This window comes from Camelina sativa, chromosome 19 (assembly GCF_000633955.1).
Source record: "Camelina sativa cultivar DH55 chromosome 19, Cs, whole genome shotgun sequence".
Classification (NCBI taxonomy): Eukaryota; Viridiplantae; Streptophyta; class Magnoliopsida; order Brassicales; family Brassicaceae; genus Camelina; species Camelina sativa.
The window spans coordinates 21,146,841-21,170,953 of record NC_025703.1 but is presented as its reverse complement, the minus strand read 5'-3'; the positions used below and the strand labels follow the sequence as shown (position 1 = coordinate 21,170,953).

Below are 24,113 nucleotides of genomic sequence, written 5' to 3'. Positions count from 1 at the left end.
ACGTACAATTAAATTGAAATTTATATATAAGCTTTGTCTTATGTAAACATGGGTTTTTTTAAAAATTTATTCCATAAGCAAACATACACACGGAATTACTTGTATACTAGAGGAGAAATCTAAGATAAGAACTGAAACAAAGGCACTACACCACATAGCTTAGCCTATAAGTTAGGCTACTTAAGTGCGCATCTTATGAGCCATGAAAGACAACAAACCGGACAAATCTTCAACTCAAAATCTTTTTAAGCACAGAGTTTGAAGCCACTGATGGTTTCTCCTGCGTTTTTTTAAGGTAAAATCTGCACAAGACCGGTCCTGCAACCAACCAGACAAACCCGCATTTTGAAGCACCTGCCTGAATGGCATAATCGTAAACGATGTTGTAGAGTGCGAGGGCTTGCAGATAGAGTTCTTCCAGACTTTTGTTTCTGTCTTCAAACCCTGCAGCGCCATAGAAATCCTGATACAGGAAGAAGAAATGGTTCAACCGATGAGTTGTGACAAGAAGCATTAGATGGACTAATCAACAAAAAAATGTGATATATGAAGTCTATTGGCAGATCTTTGCATTGGATTAAGAAGCTTACCTGCTTGTATTTCTGGATAAATTCATTAGTTAATAGCTTCCTCTTAACCTTATCAGTTTCCATCATCGCTTGGTTCATTTCAGCTTTGTATTTCTCGTACCAGGATTTAAATTTATCCATGTAAAAAATAGGGACCGGTTCATCTTCAAAACACCAGATTTTACTGATTTCTGAAATTGTAACATACAACACAATAAAGACGTTAATACATATTCGAGATGATGAGTTCTTGTGTACTATGATTACTGATAATAACTAGAAGATCCGTACCAGATGGTGAGGGTTCCTCTGCATTATGGGATACTACAGTGTCAAAGATTAATCCAAGAATAGAAGTGGACTTGAAATCTCTATTATGTTCACGGTCCATGTAATGTGGAAAAATGTCGATCTCTAGGTCGGGTGGTAGATCAACCTTAGCCCCCTTTTTTGGTGCATCAAGAGCATCATAGTATATATCAATCAACTTAAGAATTTTCTTCTTCCTTTCATATTTTTTCTTAGCACTCTCATCTCCTAAGGTGAGTAAAGGGTCCATTATTCCTAGCCAGCTATCTGCAGCCATCCCTATAACGTCTCTGTAAACCAAGAAAAAAATAATGTTAAGTATATGAACTATAGTGAGCTTGAAAGTAAGCCCAGAATTAAATTATGCACCTCTTACAAAATCGTGCATTTAAGAACAATTTGAAAAGCTCTTCTTCCAACTCTTCTTGTGATAGCTCACTTGGATTTCTACCAGAGTAGATTTTACTCGGTTTAGAAGAATTCACCAACGGTTTACTTGGCTTGAAGTGTTCAAGTAGCTAAATAGAAGAATTTACGGTGCACAACTCAGGTCTCAGCAATGAAGAATGTACTTTCAAATTATGACGGATATAGCAGAGTGAGTACCTGGGGATTTCTGGATATAAAATACATATCACCATCAAAGTCACCACCTGCAATCTCGTCGCCCAAGGATCTTGGACCTTTCTGAGGGAAGAACACATCATACTTGGAATTTCCAAAATACATATCGCCATCAAAGTCACTGCTTTTTTTTTTCATGGTTTTGTAGCGAGTCTGGCCAAATATCCGGGGATGTCTTTGATACGTTTTGAATGTGTAAATTCTTTGAACAGAACAATGACAATAATAATAAAGTACTCTTAGATAAAAGACAACGATAACAACCTAAGAGAATGTTTAATAGAGTCTCTCCCCTCCTCCTTACAATGTTTCACCCAAAAGATCGATAAAAACAACTCCCCTCCTAACCTACTACATAAGTACTACTTCTGATATCCCTACCCCATCCCATAGAACCATTACAAAACAATGCAGTAGGAAAGTGACACTTATTCCTTACTAAGATATTTTGACCCTCGACCAGGGCCCAATACACTATTGGATCCTCGTTAATGAACTATTAGCCACTTGGGCTTTTCTTCTTCCTTTGGTACTGATAGAGAATAGGAGGATGTTGGACCTCAAATGTATCATTACCCTCGCCTTTGAAATTCACCTTGTCCTCAAGGTTAAATCCTGAAAATTGCCCCTTCATGGTGCTTACCCATTCCCATGAGCACTCGAAATCCAGAAGTCCTCTCCATTTGACCAGCACTTCAGCTTGACCTGTTGCAGTGTTCTTACGAGTGCCCAAGATTGCCTCTGGTTCCGCTTCCAACACACCTTCATCTGTGAGCTGCTCAGGAAGAGATGCGGCCACAATTTGATCTACCACCGCTCTTTCAGCTGTGACACGTGAAATGTGGGGTGAATTTTCGCTGTTTCAGGCAGTTTCAGGCGGTAAGCTACCTTCCCCACTCTTGCTTCGATTGTATATGGTCCATAGAACCTAGCTGCTAACTTCTTGTTGGTTCTTCTGGCCAAGGAACGACGTCTGAAAGGACGCATCTTGAGATACACCTGTTCCCCTACTTCGAGTTCCACGTCCCTGCGGTGTGCATCTGCTTTTTTTTCATTCGTTGTTGGGCCTTGTGAAGATGTTCCCTGATCAGTCCCAACACTGCATCTCTCTCTCGCAACTGCGTCTCCAATTCAGCATTGGAGGTGGAGCCATTCTCATACTTCACCAAAGTGGGAGGCTATCGGCCATAGACAGCTTGAAACGGTGTCATACGGATGGCAGAATGATAAGAGGAATCGTAGAACAGCTCAGCCCATGGAAGGAACCTTGACCAGGTTCGAGGCTGTTCCCCTGCGAAGCACCGCAAGTAGGTCTCTAAGCTTTTGTTGGTGACCTCAGTTTGTCCGTTAGATTGAGGGTGGTAGGCCGTGCTAAAACAGAGGTTGGTGCCTGCTAAGCGAAAGAGCTCCTTCCAGAATTGGCTGGTAAACACCTTATCCCGATCTGAGACTATGGTTCGAGGAAACCCATGGAGCCGCAAAATCTCTTGAATGAATAGGTTGGCGACGTCGGTGGCTGTAAACGGGTGTTTGATGAGGAGAAAATGAGCGTATTTGGAGAGGCGGTCTACTACCACCAAGACTGCGTTGTTGCCTCCCGACCTTGGTAACCCTTCGACGAAATCCATTGAGATGTCTTCCCACACTTTCTACGGAATCGGTAAGGGTTGCAGCAGACCACGAGGAGCCAGGGTTGAATATTTGTAGCGCTGACACACAAGACACGCTGCCACATGTCTTCGAATATCAGTCATCATACCTTCCCAGTAGAACAGGTCCCCGATTCTCTTCTGTGTTTTTAGGACGCCTCCATGTCCTCCCAGTTTGCCATCATGGAACTCACGCATTATCAACCCCGTCACGGCTGAGGAACTTGGTATCACCAGCTTCCCTTGTCTCAGCAATCTCCCATGCACCAAGGAAAACTCAGGATAGGAGTTTCCCCCTGCTCGCAGATCTTTGATAATGTTCTGCAATACGGGATTCTTATCTACCTCCGCACAAATCTCCTCTAGTTGGATGGCTGCTGGAACAGATATGGCAAACAACGCTGGCACCATCTCCATACGGGACAGAGCATCAGCTGCCTTGTTCTCCAACCCCGGTTTATATTGTATATCGAAGTCAAAACCCAGCACCTTCGTTAGCCACCTCTAATATTCCAGGTTAATTTCCCGCTGTTCCAACAAGAATGTCAAGCTCTTCTGATCGGTTCTCACCACAAACCTCCTTCCAAGGAGATAATGTCTTCATTTCTGTATAGCGAGGACTATGGCCATGAGCTCTCGTTCGTATATGGACTTGCGCCGCTGCCTATCGGTCAAAGCCTGACTGTAGTAAGCGATGGGTCTCTCCTTCTGCATAAGCACTGCGCCCAATCCAAACCCTGAAGCATCCGACTCCACGACAAAGACCTCTGTAAAGTTGGGTAAAGCAAGCACTGGGACGGTTGTCATCGCTGTCCTGAGCTTGACAAAAGCTTCGTCACTCTTCTCAGTCCACTCGAACTGATTATTTCTCAGCAAGTCCGTGAGAGGTCTGGCTATCTCTCCGTATCCTTGTACAAATTTTCGGTAATACCCTGTCAGACCCAGGATTCCTCTGAGGGTTTGATGTTGGTTGGAGGTTCCCACTCCACCATGGCCTGTATCTTGCTAGGATCAGCGGACACGCCTTCTGGAGAAATAACATGTCCCAGATAGGCAATCCTTGATGTCCCAAACTAACACTTCTTCCGGTTAGCGTACAGCTGGTGTTGTTGTAGCAGTTTGAGGACTTCTCGAAGGTGGTTCTGGTGTTCTTCCACGGATTGACTGTAGATCAGGATATCGTCGAAGAATACCAACACAAACTTGTGGAGGAATGGACGGAAGACCTCATTCATTAAGGACTGGAAGGTTGCAAGAGCGTTTGTTAGCCCAAAAGGCATCACGAGGAACTCGTAGTGTACGTCGTGAGACCTGAAAGCGGTTTTGGGTACGTCTTCCGCTTTAACTAAGATCTGGTGGTATCCTGACCTCAAATCAAGCTTGGAGAAGACCCTTGAGCCGTGGAGCTCGTCCAAGAGTTGGTCAATCATCGGGATTGGAAAACTGTTAGGCACCGTGGCTTTGTTGAGGGAGCGGTAGTCGACACAGAACCTCCAGTTGCCGTCTTTTTTCTTGACCAGGAGCACCGGGCTTGAGAATGGACTGCCGCTTTCCCGGATGATTCTTGCAGCTAACATCACAGCAATCTGCCTCTCGATTTCTTTCTTTTGTGCGTGCGGATACCGGAAGGGTCTTACACTCACGGTTTTGCTGCATGGTTTGAGCGTGATAGCATACTCTTTACCTCTTGAAGGAGGAAGCCCCTGTGGCTCAGAGAACACCCGAGTGTATTCCTCCAACAGTGACTGGAAGATCTCGGGTGTCGTATCTTCACCTTCCCCAGCAGGAGATTGCAAACTGGTACACTCCACATATATCACTTCCCCGTCCAGTTGCCACATAGCCTTAAGAGATATAGACGCATTCTTAAGGCTGTGGTCCCCCCTGAGAGTCACCCATTCTCTACCCACCATGAAACTCATCTTCTGCTCGAGCCAGTTCACCATCTTGTCTCCCAGGGTTTGTAACCACTGCATCCCTCAGATCACGTTCGCTTCTCCCAACTCCAGCGGTAAGAAGCTAGTGATCAACGTGTAATCCGGGAGTTGCAGCCTCACACATTGGCACACCCCACTTCCTCTCACCATGACACCATTGCCCATTCTCAGTCCATAACCCGCGGTTCCTCTTGGGATTATTCCCAACCTTTGAGCCATCTCTCTAGATATGAAGTTGTGGGTGGCGCCGCTGTCAATCATCACCACTACCTCTTCCTCATGTACCTTTCCCCTCAGCTTCATGGTGCGTGGGGAGGATATTCCTGCGGCGGATTGAATAGATAACGCTGTGAACTCCGGAATCTCGACCATTTCCGCCGTGTTTACCTCCTCGTCTTCGTTCCCGCACAATCCCTCGTCGTCCTCGGTAGCCACCAGAATCTGGAGCCCTTTGAAGCGACATTGGTGTCCGACCTGATATTACTCGTCGCACCGGAAGCACAACCCCTTAGCTCGACGGTGGTTGGCTTCCGCATCCGTCAGCCGTCTGAATGGTGGTCGTCGCGGTTCTGAGGTTTTCGAATTAGGGTTTGAACTTTTTTCCCATTTAGACGCGACGCTGTCGTTTTAGACTCAGTACCCACTACCGGTTTATGAGAAGACAAAATCGTCCCTGTCTGGTGGGACCCACATGACGAATATTTGTCTCCCGTGTTTCTTAACGGTGTTCTGCTCGTGATTTCCCACCCCGTCGGCGCCGGCGAGTCACCTTGTCCCTCCCAATCTTCGACCATTCGGGAAAGATCCATCATCTTCTTCAACGTCCTGGGCTCGAACATCTTCACTCCTTTTCGAACCTTAGGCTTCAACCCAATCATGAACGCCATCTCCAGCACCCTCTCAGACACCTCCGGCGCGTTAGACACTAAGGAGATGAAGTCATTGCAGTATTTCTCTGTGGTATCCTCCTGTCGGAGTATCAACAACCGTTCGCCAGCGGTCAAGTCGTGAGCGGTGGCAAAGTTCTCCAACACTCTATTTTTCAACTGCTCCCAGCTGAGAAAGGGATTTCGATCCTTCTCCCATCGGTACCACGACAGTGCATCCCCGGAAAAACAAACTCGCACTGCCCGCAGCTTCTCCTCCTCAGTGAACTCCTATAGCTCGAAGTACTGCTCCACCCGGAGAACCCAGCTTTCCGCCTCTTCTCCATCAAACAAAGGAAGCTCGATCCTCTGTGAGAGTGGTTCTCTTTCCTCCACCAGAGGATTACGCCTTTGTGTTTCTCCCACCTCAGTTGTAGGGCTCTGCGGAGAGCGTCGCTGCGACTCTTCCCCGCCTTGCTTTTCCACGCTGGAGATTTGAGAATCATCCTCGTTCCCCTTGGACGTACCCCAAATAAGGCGGTCCTCTTCCGCCATCCTTCGTTCCAACCTCTCCAGAACATCCAGTTTTCCCATCTGCTTCTCCAAGACGTCCAACTTCCCCAGTTGTTTCTTCATGGCACTGACGTCGGATTCCAAGCTAGACAGTTGCTGGACTTCCTTCTGGATGTTCTCCATGACTTTCTCCAACTCTTCCACCTTCTTGAGCGCCATCTAGAAGAGTAGTTTCCCAAGATAGAGAGCTTTGATACCAATTTGATACGTTTTGAATGTGTAAACTCTTTGAACAGAACAATGACAATAATAATAAAGTACTCTTTGATAAAAGACAACGATAACAACCAAGAGAATGTTTAATGGAGTCTCTCCCCTCTCCCTTACAATGTTTCACCCAAAAGATCGATAAAACAACTCTCCTCTCAACCTACTACATAAGTACTACTTCTGATATACCTACCCCACCCCATAGAACCGTTGCAGAACAATGCAGTAGGAAAGTGACACTTATTCCTTACTAAGATATCTTGACCCTCGACCAGGGTCCAATACACTATTGGATCCTCATCAATGAACTATTAGCCACTTGGGCTTTTCTTCTTCCTTTGGTACTGATAGAGAATAGGAGGATGTTGGACCTCAAATGTATCAGTCTTCTAAGGCCTTGACATATGTAGCTTTAAGTACATGTATGTCCCCAAAATGTAATCCAGGATTTCTGTATGCTAACACATCCCCGGATATTTGGCCAGACTCGCTACAAAACCATGAAAAAAAATCGAAGAAAGCATCCGCCTTGTCTCCACTTTGATCGGATAAAAAGAAATTGCTAAACATACCCTCCAGTATAGCTAAGCAACAAAAACATCTTCTTGACTTCGAGTTCGCCAAGAGCTAACAGTGGAGGAATGTGCTTAGATCCTCCATTCTCTTCTCTTCTCAATAACTTAGGAGAGGGAGTTTCCATATCAAGAGACAACACTTCTTCTACAACAATTAGCCATAGTCATTATAAAACTCTAGAGCATACAAAAACACACAAACCGAAGAAGTATTCTTAGACCCCATCAGAGATACACGACTGACCTTGTTGAGAACCCCTGCAACTTTTCTTCCCAGGAGTTCTAGGAGGAGACGGTACCAGAGACTCGACGGAACTCAGCCGTGGAGAGCCATCAACAGTGGCCGCCGCATCCACATCCCAATTCAGTCGGACGGACACAAACATAATCCGAGCAGCAGCCTCCGCATTGTAGTCGATGTCCATCAAAATCCCCATTGCTCTTCCAATGTGAGCAGTAACATTCTCACTCATGTATTGGAGAGGGATTCTCCGAATTTGTATCCAGTGGATTCATCGGAGGGGTCCATTGTTGGAGGCATTCGGTCCGCAAATGCCCAAGGATCTCGGCGGATAACCGTTTTCATCGAAACCTCCGTGATGAAAATTAAACTGGATCCGCCTGTGGATGAACCGGAGCGTAACCGTCTATAGTTCGCCTGAAAATCGCATTTTTTTTTTCCCATTTTAATTATAAAAGAAAAACATTACCGTTCATTAGCCTTTTAAAAATTCGTTTTTTATAATGGGCTTAATTAAAAAAATTTGCACAGGTCCAATAGAGCCTAAGTGAAGGAAACCCTAAATCCCCTCAGCACTTGTGTGCCCATATATAATCGTTGCTTATCCGCTCTTATCGCCTGTATTTTTTCTCTTTGTTTCTTCTTCCGGTTCTAGACAAATCTCCTCTTGCATTTCTCTTTGCTCCTCTTACATTTCTCTTGCTCCTCCTTGCCGGTTACCTCTCCAAGCTTCAATGTCTTCCGTTCACCAAGGTAAGATTTCGGATTTTTCTTTTCTCAATTTATAAATTGATATGCATGGCCGGTGATCCCCTTGGAAACATTAGAAAAAAAGGTTCAGTTAAAAAAGTTGGAAAACAATAATAATAATTATATATATAAATTATATAAAAAAAATTTACCCTTCTTTAAAGTTTGTAACAGCTTCAACTGCCTCTTCGTTAGTGGAGAAAGTGAAGAATCTTTTGGTGACTAGTTTTGTAGTTTGGTATTTTTCAAAAACATTTCGAACGTCACTTTCACTAACATGGTTATGAACTATGAGAGTATTAGAAGGATCCAAAGTGTACTGGCCATCTATAAAGAAAAAAGGATCTGAGTTTAGAATAAATCTTCCGTTCACCAAGGTAAGATTTCAGATTTTTCTTTTCTCAATTAGTATTACAAATCATTTTATTATTGGTTAATAGATTTATTCTAAGCTCAGATCCCTTTTTCTTTATAGATGGCCGGTACACTTTGGATCCTTCTAATACTCTCATAGTTCATAACTATGTTAGTGAAAGTGACGTTCGAAATGTTTTTGAAAAATACCAAACTACAAAACTAGTCACCAAAAGATTCTCTATCTTCACTTTCTCCACTAACGAAGAGGCAGTTAAAGTTGTTACAAATTTTAATGAAAGGTAAATTTTTTTATATAATTTATATATATAATTATTGTTATTGTTTTCCAACTTTTTTAACTGAACCTTTTTTCTAATGTTTCCAAGGGAATCACCGGCCATGCATATCAATTTATAAATTGAGAAAAGAAAAATCCGAAATCTTACCTTGGTGAACGGAAGACATTGAAGCTTGGAGAGGTAACCGGCAAGGAGGAGCAAGAGAAATGCAAGAGGAGCAAAGAGAAATGCAAGAGGAAATTTGTCTGTGGTAGTGGGAAAACAAGTAAGAACTGGAAGAAGAAACAAAGAGAAAAAATGCACGCGATAAGAGCAGATAAACAACCATTATATATGGGCACACAAGAAGTGATTTAGGGTTTTCTTCACTTAGGCTCTATTGGGCCTGTGCAAATTTTTTTAATTAAGCCCATTACAAAAAACTAATTTTAAAAAGGCTAATGAAGGGTAATGTTTTTCTTTTATAATTAAAATGGGAAAAAAAAATGCGATTTTCAGGCTATACAAAACTATTTTTACACGTTTTTCACAATTTCAGACTCTTTTTATAATGAAGAAGATGATAAACAGCTTCATTAAAGTCTTTAGCAAGTTCACCTTGCTCCAATCGCAGCCCTCCACGTTTTTTCCCTCACTTCCACCAATCACCAGACCGCACGTGTCACCATATTTGATACATCCGATCTCCTGTATCATCTTCGTCATCTTCTTCTTCTCCGGTGACACGAAGAGGGAAAAAGAATGGCTCAGAGAAGCCGAAGCAGCCACAAAGAGGTCTCGGAGTAGCACAATTGGAGAAGATTAGATTACACGGCGAAATTAGTTGCAATAGCTTCATCAATTACAAATTAAACACTTCTTTTACTTATATTAACCGAGAGATTCCGATCCCAAACGTGAAAGTCTCGGAACTTAAGACACCCTGGGTTGGTTAACATGAGCATATATATATAATGAGCCATTGAACCATTTAGACCCCATAAGTTGGTTAACATTAAAAAAATATATACGTGTACGAATAATCTGATCAGAGTTAGGTTTTGCTTTAATTTTGTTGGATCAATCTTTTACAATAAAATCCGACCAAGTTTTTATCCATTGTCTCGTGAACTTTAGATGTTTGACTACTCAATCATAAGTAAACTACATCTCAAATTTCATTATAAACATTTTGTTTCAAATTTAAAATTCAGTTAAGCATATTGAAATTAGTCAGTTGACATTCTATTTACAATAGATCCCATATAAGTTATATACCCTATGTTGTTGTAAAGTTCACGAGACAGTTTCCATTTATTTAAGATATAGATTTTATAAAAATTTTAATCTAACTAATTCAATTATTTTTAAGAGTATAAGGTTTATATTAATTAATTAAAACATTGAATGTAAACGTGACTATATAGGAGAGGATGTGAGGATGCAAGGAGGATATTCATCCATACCAAACATGATGGTATAATTACTTTCCCATTAATGCTGTATATGTTCTTTTTAGAGACGATATTTTGTTCTTTTTAAGCAACATATATAGAAATAAGTACTTGGATCCCTAATCTAACTTAATCTACTTTTCACTTTTTTTATTTGGAATAACACATAGGGAAATCTTCAAGAATATTTGGTCGATCATGTTTCCATGATTAACAAAACCCATTTCAACTGATCAGTGATCACGAAACAAAACAAAAAAAAATATAAAGTAAAACAAAAATATCACCTCTTAACGGTTTATTATTATTTAAAAACCATCTCTCTCTAAAAACTAATTTTCTCTCTCTCCGACTCCCTTTCTCAAAACTTCCGTTAAAACTTTGACCGGCACGTGGCGGCTCATATAGCGCCGGCGTTGGTCACCTCTTTTACTTTTTGCTTAGTTTTTCATTCCTTGTTGTTGTATCATGCGTTTTTTGAAGTGTGGAGGCTTTTGGAGATTGGATCTGTAGTTGTGGATTTTTAGATCTAGCGAGTTTGTTGGTTCACGTTTCTTAGGATCTGTTGGTTGCTGATGTGCTCGGGGTGTCGTTGGTATTCGCGATTCACGGAGGGGAATATTGGCTAGTCTCAGTTATAACCGCTGATTCTTTCTAGTGAGTATTCGCGAAGTGGAGGCTCTTGGTTCTTCTAGCGACGGTTCTTTCATCTTCCTTCATCGACATATAAGCCGATCTCGAAACTTCATTATCTCGGTATCTCGATCTTCTCTTCTGCTTCCCTTTGTGTACCCTGTTTGCTCTGATCAGATTGTATCCTATTAAGATCTGGTATCATCAGTTGCTCAGGTTCCTGTAGTTTCCCATTTGTAGTTTCCCTTGTTTGGGCTAAGTTTCTCATCCTCGACTATATTTCCTTATTAGTTAGGGGATTGAGCTCTGGTTTGTGCTTGGTTTAAAACATTTAGAATTAAGGCTTGTTTGAGCTTAATTACTTGATCTATGTGGCGTTGAAAGGTTCAAGTGGGTTTAGATTATTTTACGGTTACATCCCGGGAGACCCTTGACAAAGCACTTATAGAGAAAGATGCATCTTATGCGGAGAAAGCCAAGTTCCATTCTCTTGTTATGGCCATATGTGTTGAAGCTCGTTAACACCAATCGGTATGCGGGAAGTCCCTATGGTCCTTTGAGAGTTCAATCAGTCTCGAGACAAGATGTTTTTGGTTTAAACAATGTATCGGTAAAATCCTTTCCTCTTCTAGTTGCAGGTTATGGAAAGATCATTGTGTCTCTGTAATTTAATTCTCGTCTTTTATCTTGTGATTTGTAATCTTTCCGAACTCTTCTTTTCTAATATAATCCATTCAGTGAAAAAAAAAAAAACGGTTTATTATTTCTTTATGTGGGCTGATTCTGTCATTTTTTCTTTATGTGGGCTGATTCTGTCGTTTTGAACTTTCGAAATTCACGGTTCTGATCTCTTTTGAATCTTCATTTCGGATTCTCTTGGTCCAAAACTATTCTATCGAAGGAAGTTCATAAATAATTCACATGTCAGTAGTTCCAAAAATGAACCAATCCATTTTTCTATCTTGAAATAGGATTTGTTTATTCATTTCAATATTTGGTTTATCGTACGTCGTTACATGGATTGTAACCATAGTTTAATCTCAGATTTTTTTACATCGTAGGTATGTTTGATCGTCTCAGTTATGGCATCATAGGAGACTCCCAAACGAATGTTTATGCCCACAAATTTAATAATCTTGATTGTTTTCATACCTCTCAGTCTGGAAAAATTATGATTCAGTCTCATACATGTGTTCCAAATTACTTTTGTAGGTCTTGCTTCTATACTAGGTATGAAAAACTTACACAATTTCATATAGCTGAAAATAAACTTACACCATCATCATTTGTTTAACTAACAAACATATATTAGAAGCTGACCAATAATTTTAGAGCTGTCTACCGGCGGTATCAGCGACAAAGGGGATGTAGGGAGTTTTGCCGACTAGGCAGGACAGGACTCCATAGACAAAACACATAGAGCTGGACACGAACACACCCGTGTGTCCCCACATCATGGCCTTCATTCCAAACCCGCCTCCTTGAACCTCACATACCTACTGAGACTCGTGTTCCTCACCACCCCTAGGTACAGTCCGAAGAAGGCCACGAAGCTCGCGTACGGCACGGATCTGTACAGGTTCAGGATTGGGAACACTGGCTCCATCAGCAGTCCAAGTCGAGGATACTGCGCGAACAAGAATCTACCGTACTGCAGCGAGTTGAAGAACGGCAGCGCGTACGAGGCGATTGCTATCACGCGCTGTAGTTTCCAAAGCCAATTCCTCAGAAATCGAAGAAAGCATCCGCCTTGCCTCCACTTTGATCGGACTAAGATTGTGTTTCCTGTAGATTTTCTCCAACATGGTTTCAACACTAGCCAGAAGAACGATTTCTGACCGGGAAATAACTTGATCACCGCCGTTACAATCCCTAGTAGTAGTGGTCATCATCATCATCATTTTTTTTTATTTTTTATTCCCCAATCCCCCCTCTTTAGGGTTCTTGTACATGTAAGGGAGACCAAAAATAAAAATTATAACTTTTTTTATTTTCTTCTGTGATACGATTTTACGGACTTGACTTGACGACGATTTTATACAGTACACCAATACAATATAGCCGTTTATTAAACTTTTGATAATATACTAAAATGCCCAAGCGGTAGCCCTCTTAATTACAAAAGCTGCCACTGCTTTGTAGCAACGCACAAATAAAAATCGCGTTTTCGGGTGTGATCATCGCAAAATCGCGATCAAACATTTGTTTTTAGTTCGAACGAAGTTGCCTGCTGGTTCCAACTGCCAAGGTTTAAAATTCTCAGCATACAAATAACACTAAATAGATAAGCTTCATTATTTAACATATTTTTTATTCATTTCATAAGCACCGGAGGACGACAAAGTTACATTAGAACTTAAATCCAAGGCACTACACAATACACATCTTGGCACCTACTTAAGTTAGGTTACTTGCCTCATACGCTTCTTATTAGACCTGAAGCAACAACATAGGCTTATTTATTACCAGAACAGGGAAGACCAACTGATTGTATTCTTCAACCCCAAAGCTCTTTAAGCACAGATGGTGAACACACTAAAGATTTCTCCTGCATTTTCTTCTTTAGATAGAATCTGCACAGGACAGGTCCTGCTACCTTCCAGACAAAACTGCATTTCGAGACACCATTATGAATGGCATAATCGTATACTATGTTATAGAGTGCCAGGGCTTGCGGATAGAGTTCTTCCAGGCTTTTCTTGCTGTCTTCAAACCTTGCAGCGCCGTAGAACTCCTGTTATATACGAGAAGAAACAGTTTTTTTTTTTTTTTTAGAATGTACTTCACCAAGTTTTGTGATTGTATCATACTTGGTATTGGATTGAAGATATTACCTCCTTGTAGCTCTCAATAACTGAATCTGCATGAGTGGTATCCGTTTGCATTGCGTGGGCCATCTCAGCTTTGTAAGCACCATACCACCGTCTACATTTCTCCATATGAAACTCAGAGACAGGCTCATCTTCAAAACACTGGAGTTTATTGATCTCTGAATTGTATACCACAGTTAAACACATATTATGATATTATGATTTCTTTGGTGATCTGATAATATATATAATTTCTGTACTAGTAACAAGAAGGGTCCTTTACCAGATGATGGTGAGGGTTGCTCTGTTGTCACAAAGTCATAGATCAATCCAAGAATAGAAGTAGACTTGAATTTTTTCTCCCGCTCCATGTAATGTGGAAAAATGTCGGGCCTCAGGTCACCTGGGAGATAGACCGTAGCCCCTTTCTTCGGTGCATCAAGAGCATCATAGTATATATCAATTAGCTCTAGCATCTTCTGCTTCATTTCAGCTTTTTCATCAGCTCTCTCATCTCCTAGTATGAGGAAGCGGTCCATTATTGCTAACCAGCTATCTGCAGCTATTCCTATAACATTGCTGTGAACCCGAGAAAAAGACACATGAATCCCAAAGATTTGATTTCTGCAAATCCAAGACAGTTTTGACCATTTCAGTATTGAGGTCTTAAAACTGAGTTGAGAGTACCTGGCATGAAATCCTGCCTTCAGGAAGATTTCGAAAAGCTCTTCTTCTAACTCTTCTGGTGAAAACTGGCTTGGCTCTCTACCAGAGTTACTTTTACTGGGAGGAGTCAAACTCACCCACGGTTCACTTGGCTTGAAGTGTTCAAGTAGCTAAAACAGAAAGCAAGCCGAAGAAAATCAGGTCACAACAATGATTATTTACTTTCTAATGCGGTGTATTACCTCAGGGTTTCTTGATATGAAATACATATCACCATCAAAGTCACCACCTGCAATCTCGTCGCCCAAGGATCTTGGACCCTTTTGAGGGAAGAACACAGCATACTTGGAATTTCCAACATACTCTTCCAAGGCCTTAACATATGTAGCCTTAAGTACATGTATGTCTCCAAAATGTAATCCAGGATTTCTATAAACTAATACTTCTCCCGAAATTTGCCCACACTCCCTACAAAACCATGACAAGAAGCAGTGACAAAATGAACAAGAACAACTAACTCACAATTCCATGAAAGTAAGTAACTGTTTCTTGTATCCATGTAAAATTGAAAATGCAATAGTAAGAGAAGAATTGAGTAGCATACAGGATGACACAGACTTCATCTTCCTTTAGCTCTCCGGTAGGATCCACTGTGCCCATGAGATAGTAAGATTCAGTCACAGGAAGCCTGCCTGCTTTGAGATCATTTTTCTCTGTCTTTAAGAGAATAGACAGATGATTCTTCAAGTGCGGTTCATCAAGGGGAATACCAACCAATATCATTTGTGCAGCATTTCGGTCGTCCATTTCGCCATAATTAAGGGCAGCTGCACAAACAAATTGACTTTTTAAAAGATCCATCAAGAGTCACATCTTAGCTACTTAACTCAGTAGGTTTAGGAACATGATTACAGAAAAAAAATGCAAAAGAGCCAGAAAGCTTTGAAATTTAAAGCACCATTAAGTGCGGCACGTTTGTTGTAGAATATGGTTTTCGACTCTTCCAGCGTGTTGAGCAATATATCCAAAAAGAATTCATTAGGGATTCCTCCATAGCTAAGCAGCGCAACCAAATTTCTTGATAGCTTTATTCTTTTTGGTGGATTACTGGATGATTGAAACAACTAGATGTCACTAGGATAACTTCACTCCACCATAAGAACATTTTGAGGGAAAAAACTTCAGTATTAAAACAACAAGTAGTCAGAACAAAATACCTTGTCGTTACTACCTCCAGGGCGTTAAAGGTGCTAAAACTCGGCAAGGGATCTGGCAACACCTTGATCATAGAAGGTCGAACCTGGAAAGTCCGAGAAGGAATCTACCAAAATGGGAGCAAATTAAGGAATAGCTTCCAAACATTTAAACCACAAATTTAGAAAGAGAGCAGGCTTACTTTCTTGTTTACAAGGAAAGTTCCCTTAACAGCATAGCCATTATAAAACATCCGAAACTGGATCAGCAGAGGCTGTTGGAAAAATTAAGTGTTACTTGTACTCTTTAAAAGAAAAATATCTATGATCAAGCAAAAACAGGGGTATTATTATATCATACATACCGGTTCTTGGCCACATGCTTCCTGTCCTTCAAAATTTGAAATCGTGCTCTTAATTCACAGCAAATTAAAGAAAAATGACAAGGAATCCTAGGAATAAAAATAGAGTGAACAAAGAGCACCTAAGAAACCATCAAAGTCATGAAAGTAAGGAAAGGACCTTAATATTTTCACTTCTGAGACATTTCCCTTTAAATATATTTACTGGACACATCCGGGCAAGGTCCTCAGAGATGTAGCCAGTTCCATCTGAATGTATACAAGGTTTGTTATTCTTGTCAAGAACATCTTTACCATCTTGATCCTGCCATTGGAACAGTTAGAAAAGGTAAAAGCATATAGTGAGGCTTAGTAAATCACTAAGTAAGGCTAAGTAGAAAGAGACTGAGGTCCTCATGGACATATCAGTTAAGGAAGTACATGGCAGGGTATATCCTTGATTATTTCGAAGTTAACTCCTGTCAAATCAACTTCAAGCTTCTTAGTCTTCGAAAGAATCAAAGAAAACCTGAAGCATTAACAAACAGAAAGGTGACTTGAATTATATAAGGGAAGATCTTTCAAGGAGTTCAAAGATGAAACTGTAGCACTTGTTTACCCTCAAACAGGGGAAAAGACAGGAGTACCTTGCCATATAGTTGGCCAAAGATGGCAATTTATGCACATGCATAAAATGCATACGAGCTTCATAGATTGACTTCCCAGAAAAGATATAGGGTTTTTCCATATCAATTGAAGCTGTAGAGTCTGTGCGTATAAAGTAGCATTTCGCTCTCTTTGTAGAAACATCTTTGCTTTTGTCTTCCTTCCCTCCATCTTTGAAAACTGTTCAACAGAATGTTATCCAAAATCAAAGAGTACTTATTGAAAAGTGTTGTGTGTCTGATGGCATGAATGAAGACGAGAAAGGAAAACAACCCACCAAAAAATTGATAACGACGTAAACCAACCATGATACCATTCTTGGCAATCCCTTTGTATGTGAAGTAACGGTCACCAGAATAGGTTGACGATTTTTTCTGGACATCTGTAAATTTGACCGTTAGAACATTTTCATCACCCAAGACCTTGTGCAGGTGTGTTCCAGTGTTTTCCAGTAAAGGGCCCTGCGAATATCGTATTGATAAGTACCAGCATATTAAGTCACTGTCAAGGACTTTATCCTACTACTGAGACATTTAAGTTTTAATAGACATATGGTAACAAATTGCTTCAACAGCCACTAGAAGTATCTTGTGAATTAAACCTTTTTAGCACAAAGAACATATGTGGGATGGATGGTAAAATGAAACATGAAAGGTAGTAGTACTTGAAGAGCTGAAGCAACCTTAAATGTGTAGCTACCATCGGGAGCTACATGACATTGATAGTAATGGGTCTTCCCGGTATCCCATTGTAACTGGAGAGACAAAGCAAGAAAGAGGATGCAGTTAGCAAAACTTTGATACCAAAATCTAATTCTCATAGCAGAAAATAATTATCTAGTAACGAACAAGTCTCTAGTTCTGATCAAATCCCCCCTAGAAATGCAAACATGAAATTTGAAAATAATACCCCAATAGAACAACAAAACAGCATACCACACTTCGGTCAGTTTGAGGACAATAAAACCGGCCCAAGCTGTCCCAAACCGCTGCTTCATATGCAACCATGGGCAAATCCTTCCATTGTCTGATTTCATCAGCACTTAAAACCTTACCACCAGCAGTTTTAACCTCACCCAAACGTTGCCTACATAACACCAAAGGTTAAGTATTACCAAAAAAAAGGCATCTTTCACCAAAACCAATCACTTAAAATACTTGGATAAGAGATCATAGTAATGGAATATATTTTCAAAAACTTGCAGCACAAACATTACCCTGGGATATAGCTAAGCAACAGAAACGCCTTCTTGAATTCGAGTTCGCCCAAAGCTACCAGCTGAGGAATCTGCAGAGATCCTCTGATGTCTTCTCTTTGCAAAGAATTGGCAGAAGGAGCATCAGAATCAACAGACATCTCTTCTGCAATCGCCCAACAACAAACAGATCATAAGAAAGTAACGATTTTTATACTATTTCAAAAGAGTCGTCTTCTAAAAACACACCTCCGAATCCAAAACAGAATCACAAGCAAAGAGAGTGTTTGAGATACTGACCTTGAAGAACCCTGCGCACGTGACTTCCAGAGGGGATGCGAGACTGTGCCGGAGACCCACCAGAGGCGGAGCTCAGCCGAGGAGAGCCAGTGACACCAACGGCCTGGTTGACCGTAGAAACGATGCAGCTGTCGAGGTTGCATATCATACCAAACTGCAAATTAAAAACGTCGCAGACCAACGCAAAAGCCATATTCTCTGGAATCGAAGAGAGTCTCTGCCTCGTCTCATCATTGATCGGAGTAAGATTGTGTTTTCTGTAAATATTCACCAACGCCGTTTCAATCCGACCCGAAAGATCGATCCTTGACCTCGAAGAAGCATGATTGGCACTGCTGCGTAAAGTTATCATTTTTCTTCTTCTTCTCGCTCACTTCAGCGTAAAGGTTTTTAATTTACCCAGTAGAATCAGAGACTGATCACTGTTCGTAGTGAAATTTCAAAAACAGACGTGATAGCGATAGTGATTTTGATTTGACGACACAAGAAAAATAAATAAAGTTGGAAGCTTTTTTTTTGCTCTACTAGATTTCGTTTTGACTTCCGAAAAGATTCGATTTTTATTTTATTGTATTATACACACAAGTTCTGAAGTTCATCATCTAACCGTTTATTCTTCAGTCATCAACTTTAGTCAGTTAATTTACCAAAAAAAAACAATATTTTTTTTGTCGCCACGTAATGCTAAGTGCTAACGACGAGAAAATATCACGTTTTCTGCTAGAATCGTTGCGGCTGCGTCCCGACACGTGGGTTAAATCCACGAGTTTCTCTAAAAAACGACGTCGTTGCATCTAGGGTTGACAGCTCAAAGCGACGTCGCTTCTGTTCTTTGTTTTTGCGTTCCACAATCTTTGTCGTCCGACTCCGACGAAGTCAGTGGACGAAGAGTTTAGTGGGGTATTTTGATTTTACTGCAATAATTGTATCCTTTTCTTTTCTTTTTAGCATTGAGTGTTTTGAGAAATTGTTTTGATGGAAAGGATATGAGATTAGGGTTCTATCTCAATCTCAGTTTACATTGAAGAGAAGCCAAGATAAAAAAAAAAAAAAAAAAAAAAAATGTTTNCGTATACATACGTCCGATTCTGGCATTTGCTATTTTGCATAATTGAATCAAAAGAATGAGTACTGCGTCGGCTTTTAGTTCAATTTGCTTCGAACGAGGATGTTGGTTCCAGGTTTGTTTCTATAATTCTTATCATTTCTGATTTTTTTTTTTCCGTTGAATCCACATTGATGAAGTTCAAACTAATTTTGATCCCCTAATTAAGATCATTGGTTGTAGCTTGTTTTTGTTATTTTTATGCAATCTGATAATCATACAAATGTGGGTTTTCTCTTGTTTTGTGCAAAGGGGGGAAGGAAGATTCGTGTAGCGGATAAGCGAGTCAATAAGCTTACTTTGGGATCCCATGTGGCTTCTTTATCTTCAAAGAGCTTCAGAGTTTCAGCCAATAGCTCTGCTAAACCAGAAAAGGATATTCGGATTGGTCTTCTTGGTGCTAGTGGCTACACTGGTGCTGAGGTTTGTGCAATGTTCTTCTCTCTTCTGTTTCAAAGTTTACTCTTTTGGTTTTGAAATGAATCAGAGCTCAAGTGGTATGCATTTTGTTGCAAGTATGTGGCTTTTTTTTGGGTTTTGTCCTCCTTATTCAGCTTAAGCAGTAAACATATGCTAGGTTTAGCTTTTATTCCGGGAAAAGAAAGATATTAGTAGTCATTGGTTTTTAAGGTTTTTCAGAACTTCATGGGAAAGAATGGATGAGGTCTCTAAGTTTTGAATTTAGCAAATGATTTGGGATACCTTTTTTTATTGAATGGCAGATCGTCAGGCTTCTTGCAAATCATACGCATTTCCAGGTCACTCTGATGACTGCTGATAGAAAAGCTGGCCAGTCAATGGAAAGCGTTTTCCCGCACCTGAGAGCTCAAGTATAAGTGATTTCTATCCCTTGTACAATTCCAAGAGATGAATCTGTTCAATGATACTTTGTTATGGCATATAGTGGTCAACTGATTAAACCTTTTTCCTGTCCTCAGAAACTACCTAGATTGATCTCGGTGAAGGATGCAGATTTTTCTACTGTGGACGCTGTATTCTGCTGTTTGCCTCATGGAACAACACAGGTCCATATGCCATTTTATGCTTCCGTTACCACTTGTTTCAAAGCTTTTCCTAGCTTAACAGAAATGAGTGTGTTAATTTTGCTAGGAAATCATCAAGGAACTGCCCAGCGCGTTAAAAATTGTTGACCTTTCAGCGGTAATTCCCTAGAGAAATGGCTTTTTTGTTTTTGTTTTTCTATATGTGATATGCTTATCTAAAATACACTTTTTAGGACTTCCGGCTGCGTAATATTTCAGAATACGAAGAATGGTATGGTCAACCACACCAGGCAGTAGAGTTACAGGTACCTTTCTCAAAAGATATTGCTTGATTCTGTGTCTGTTGTGTTCATAATGCTTACACTTACCAAGTGTCATGCTGCGTTCAGAAAGAAGTTGTGTATGGTCTAACAGAGATTCTAAGGGAGGACATAAAAAAGGCACGCCTTGTAGCTAACCCAGGCTGTTACCCGACTTCGATTCAACTTCCTCTTGTTTCTTTAATGAAGGTTTATTTGTCTATTCTTTTCTGGAATGCTATTTTGTCTAGTCTTCAATCAACTCCACTCAGTGTGCTTACTTTGATGCAGGCAAATCTCATCAAACATGAAAACATTATTATCGACGCAAAATCTGGTGTTAGTGGAGCAGGTTTGAGCTTACTCCGCGACCTTTATTTATGAACAATGATGCAGTAGAATGTTTCTAGTTTCTTGACTGATATGAAAATATCATCAGGACGTGGTGCGAAGGAGGCAAATCTTTACTCTGAGATAGCTGAAGGCATTTCTTCTTATGGTGTCACACGACATCGCCATGGTATGTAACCATTTGATTATTACGCTGAGTAAAATTTGGTTCTGTGATTTGAATTTAACTGTCTGTTTTATTTTGTAGTTCCTGAAATTGAACAGGGATTATCTGATGTTGCACAATCAAAAGTAACAGTCAGTTTTACGCCGCATCTCATGCCAATGGTACATAAATCTTAAACCTGTTCTCTATGGTTTTAGCCTCAAAACGTATTTATTGGTCTTTGTTGTTTATGTAGATCCGCGGAATGCAATCAACTATATATGTGGAAATGGCACCTGGGGTTACAACTGAAGACTTACACCAGCAATTGAAGACGTCTTATGAGGTGATGATTACTCTTGTGTTGTAAGCCAATTACTACGTTTTGTTACTCGTTATGTTTCACGAGATGTTTTGTAGGATGAAGAATTTGTCAAAGTGTTGGATAAAGGAGTAGTTCCTCGGACACACAACGTTAGAGGATCCAACTATTGTCATATGAATGTCTATCCTGATCGAATCCCTGGAAGAGCTATCATAATCTCAGTGGTAATTGAGCATAGCTATGCTCTGTTATAAATTCATCTTTAACTTTTCCACAATGTCAGTGTATAAAAAGCTCTTTGGTGTTGCAGATTGATAATCTGGTGAAAGGAGCTTCGGGACAAGCGTTGCAGAATCTTAACATAATGTTGGGATATCCCGAAACAACGGGACTCCTACAACAGCCACTTTTCCCTTGAGTTATTCCAAATTCCCGCTTTAAAACGGTGAAAGAACTTATTTTCTTTGGTTGCTCCGCTTCTAGAAGGTTTCTTCTGTCGTTTACCTTAACCCCTTCTAATTTTCTTATTTTTACACTTATCTTCAGATGACAAACCTGAAGCTGTTTGGGACGGCATTGTGGAGCATAAATAGGGTTATTATAAAGACAAAAAAGCTCTTCTCTTCTCATTACAAACAAAAGGTTTTGTTGTATGTTAGTTATTTAAGTTGAACAATAATCTTTTCTCTTGTTTAATTTATTGTCTTCTTGGAATAAATATGTATCTTCAATGTGAGTTCGAACTGGTCTGGTTCAATAGACATAGGTTCAAGATGCTTTTAAAACCATGCATATCAATAAAGCGTGTATAAGCCTCATTTACCAAACATTATGTTCTTCACATTCCAACGGTTAGAATTTAGAAAGAGACAAAAATTTTCTGTGCAATATGGAACACAGTGAGAAGCAGCCTCTATATAAAAAGTTCAAAACCTTCTCTATAATCCATAGTTATGCTTCTTTCTTCGACACTTCTCACTCAGCAATCTATTGAAAACCCCATTGGTTGCTTTCTTATGGAATCTGTTATGGTCTGAATACGTTGTTGGTCATTTCCGCAACTTCCTGGGCCTCAGCTTGTTCCTACACCAAAAACCATGAGATTAGGAATGACAACAATTTGAATTCCATGACTGTGATGTGAGTTTTAATGTAAGCCAGCCGTACCTGGAGCCGGTGTATTAGATACATCAAGAAGAGATGAACAAAGACCTGCAAATTCATAAATGATGTTGATTAACGGCTCCATAAACTCACAAGTACCGCAAATGAGATTGAATAGGTAAGCGAGCGCCTCACAAGGTAAAAGAGTAGGAAAATCCGCGCAATCGGGTACCGCCAAAGGAACCTTGTGGCTCTTACAGCTCCTGAGTCTAACAGTTTCACTGCATTTTGGAACTGAAGAGAGAAGGCAAACAAAGAAATAAAACAGAAGAAAAAAAGTTAAAAGTGAATGATGAACAGCAGAGTTTTTCTAAATGGGCTCCTAAATTTCTACCTGTGTGCTTGCTGTAGCCATGTGTCGATGATACAACGGAAGAGGCCTGAAATTGTTTTAGTTAAGTATCGAAGAACAAACACAGCATAAATGTAGACATTAGCACATAAGACAAGTTTAATACGTACTCGAGTGTCTTTATCTCAGAATCTTCTTCCCAAGTTGCTGATGGGCGCCGTGAAACCCTGCTTTTTTCTACCTCTACCTGAATCAACAAGTTTAGAACCTTTCTTGTAAGTAGCATGGAAAGCAAAAGCACATAAATTAACTGTAAGAGCTTTGATGTCAGACCTGTGCTTCGTGTAGACGTTTCACCTCTTTATCTAACTGAAACTCTGCTGCAGCCTTCTCACTCGCCATAGTCTCCAGTTGCGTTTGCTTGTAGTACTGAATTAAAACCCAGTGACCAGAAGCTATCAGACAACTCCCGAATATGACTTTGATATAAAGAATCGGTAAATTCTCTTGTTCACTTTACCAGTAAATCTGTTAGTTCACGGTAGCGTTTCTCCAGCTCCGTATGCTCCTACTAGGTCAAGGGTATATAACCATTATGCTCATGTTAAATAATCATATGCATTAAAGGTACCACTTGACGAGCAAAAGCAAAATAAATCAATTAATCATAGTCACTTCTGTTCACAAGACCATCGAAAGAATCTTTCACACAAAAGATTCAAAAGAGTTGACAGGACAATGATATTTACTGCATTCAATATAATCAAAATGGGTTTAATAGAGAACTACCAGGTCTACCTTATCCAATTAATAAAAATTGAAGAGTAGTAATTAGGAAATCTCATAATTATAGACTATGAGAAACAAACAATCAGAAACTGTTAATGCGTTCACAAGAAAAGACAGACTCTCAGAAACTGTAAATGTCACCTGACGTGAGTAATGTTCTGCATCCCTCTTCATGGCTGCCATTTCAACTCTCAACTTTTGCATTTCAGCCTATAACAAACGAACAGATCATGTGTAAATAATAATGCTAGTATAGCACAAACAACAAATACTTCATGTCATCAAGGATTCCAATGTTAGTAACATACCTCCATTGAAGAAAGTTTCTCCTCAGCATCTCTTTGACCTTGCCGAGCACGGTCCACTTCGTCCTGCCATGCTTGAATCTGCATATTTAAAAGTTACTTCTCTGGAGTAGCTAAAATCTGAACTTTGAAAAGCTG

The 24,113-nt window shown here is 40.3% G+C and overlaps 4 protein-coding genes and 1 pseudogene across 4 annotated transcripts in view; 1 reads left to right on the top strand and 4 right to left on the bottom strand.

Annotated features, from left to right (window-relative positions):
• Positions 59 to 1,776, bottom strand: LOC104766851 (probable RNA-dependent RNA polymerase 3). Its single transcript, XM_010490819.2, has 3 exons — positions 1,485 to 1,776; positions 1,248 to 1,396; positions 59 to 1,168 (listed from the first exon to the last, which is right to left on the bottom strand). The coding sequence occupies exons 1-3, from the start codon at positions 1,638 to 1,640 to the stop codon at positions 793 to 795; spliced, it is 681 nt and encodes a 226-aa protein (XP_010489121.1). The 5' UTR covers positions 1,641 to 1,776; the 3' UTR covers positions 59 to 792.
• LOC104768059 lies at positions 12,354 to 12,926 on the bottom strand (annotated as a pseudogene).
• Positions 13,324 to 18,711, bottom strand: LOC104766852 (probable RNA-dependent RNA polymerase 5). Its single transcript, XM_010490820.2, has 18 exons — positions 18,197 to 18,711; positions 17,918 to 18,062; positions 17,637 to 17,787; positions 17,384 to 17,455; positions 16,979 to 17,162; positions 16,683 to 16,881; positions 16,477 to 16,564; positions 16,217 to 16,360; positions 16,060 to 16,080; positions 15,898 to 15,969; positions 15,719 to 15,822; positions 15,460 to 15,608; positions 15,106 to 15,328; positions 14,744 to 14,969; positions 14,523 to 14,671; positions 14,119 to 14,414; positions 13,860 to 14,014; positions 13,324 to 13,759 (listed from the first exon to the last, which is right to left on the bottom strand). The coding sequence occupies exons 1-18, from the start codon at positions 18,546 to 18,548 to the stop codon at positions 13,523 to 13,525; spliced, it is 2,967 nt and encodes a 988-aa protein (XP_010489122.1). The 5' UTR covers positions 18,549 to 18,711; the 3' UTR covers positions 13,324 to 13,522.
• LOC104766847 (probable N-acetyl-gamma-glutamyl-phosphate reductase, chloroplastic) lies at positions 19,020 to 22,243 on the top strand. The gene is made up of 14 exons (XM_010490815.2): positions 19,020 to 19,377; positions 19,554 to 19,724; positions 20,024 to 20,131; positions 20,240 to 20,326; positions 20,412 to 20,462; positions 20,539 to 20,610; positions 20,695 to 20,814; positions 20,896 to 20,956; positions 21,044 to 21,124; positions 21,203 to 21,282; positions 21,357 to 21,446; positions 21,521 to 21,649; positions 21,736 to 21,870; positions 21,972 to 22,243. The coding sequence occupies exons 1-13, from the start codon at positions 19,321 to 19,323 to the stop codon at positions 21,841 to 21,843; spliced, it is 1,215 nt and encodes a 404-aa protein (XP_010489117.1). The 5' UTR covers positions 19,020 to 19,320; the 3' UTR covers positions 21,844 to 21,870; positions 21,972 to 22,243.
• Positions 22,220 to 24,113, bottom strand: part of LOC104766848 (golgin candidate 1) — a 6,453-nt gene continuing 4,559 nt past the window's right edge. The window contains exons 14-21 of the mRNA XM_010490816.2: positions 23,812 to 23,880; positions 23,402 to 23,449; positions 23,215 to 23,310; positions 23,052 to 23,128; positions 22,924 to 22,969; positions 22,725 to 22,823; positions 22,593 to 22,637; positions 22,220 to 22,508 (exon numbers count right to left, since the gene is read on the bottom strand). Coding sequence (XP_010489118.1) covers positions 22,452 to 22,508; positions 22,593 to 22,637; positions 22,725 to 22,823; positions 22,924 to 22,969; positions 23,052 to 23,128; positions 23,215 to 23,310; positions 23,402 to 23,449; positions 23,812 to 23,880 — 537 coding nt within the window. The 3' untranslated portion in view covers positions 22,220 to 22,451. The remainder of the gene's footprint in view (positions 22,509 to 22,592; positions 22,638 to 22,724; positions 22,824 to 22,923; positions 22,970 to 23,051; positions 23,129 to 23,214; positions 23,311 to 23,401; positions 23,450 to 23,811; positions 23,881 to 24,113) is intronic.

Coding starts and splice junctions, on each gene's coding strand:
- LOC104766851 (XM_010490819.2), bottom strand. CDS start 1,640: ATGAAAAAAAAAAGCAGTGACTTTGATGGCGATATGTATTTTGGAAAT. Junction 1,397..1,484: donor TTATATCCAGAAATCCCCAG/GTACTCACTCTG, acceptor TCTTCTATTTAG/CTACTTGAACACTTCAAGCC. Junction 1,169..1,247: donor AATGCACGATTTTGTAAGAG/GTGCATAATTTA, acceptor CTTGGTTTACAG/AGACGTTATAGGGATGGCTG.
- LOC104766852 (XM_010490820.2), bottom strand. CDS start 18,548: ATGATAACTTTACGCAGCAGTGCCAATCATGCTTCTTCGAGGTCAAGG. Junction 16,565..16,682: donor TTGGCCAACTATATGGCAAG/GTACTCCTGTCT, acceptor TTAATGCTTCAG/GTTTTCTTTGATTCTTTCGA. Junction 16,081..16,216: donor TCAGAAGTGAAAATATTAAG/GTCCTTTCCTTA, acceptor TTTGAAGGACAG/GAAGCATGTGGCCAAGAACC.
- LOC104766847 (XM_010490815.2), top strand. CDS start 19,321: ATGAGTACTGCGTCGGCTTTTAGTTCAATTTGCTTCGAACGAGGATGT. Junction 20,132..20,239: donor TCCCGCACCTGAGAGCTCAA/GTATAAGTGATT, acceptor TCCTGTCCTCAG/AAACTACCTAGATTGATCTC. Junction 21,650..21,735: donor GAGCTATCATAATCTCAGTG/GTAATTGAGCAT, acceptor TTGGTGTTGCAG/ATTGATAATCTGGTGAAAGG.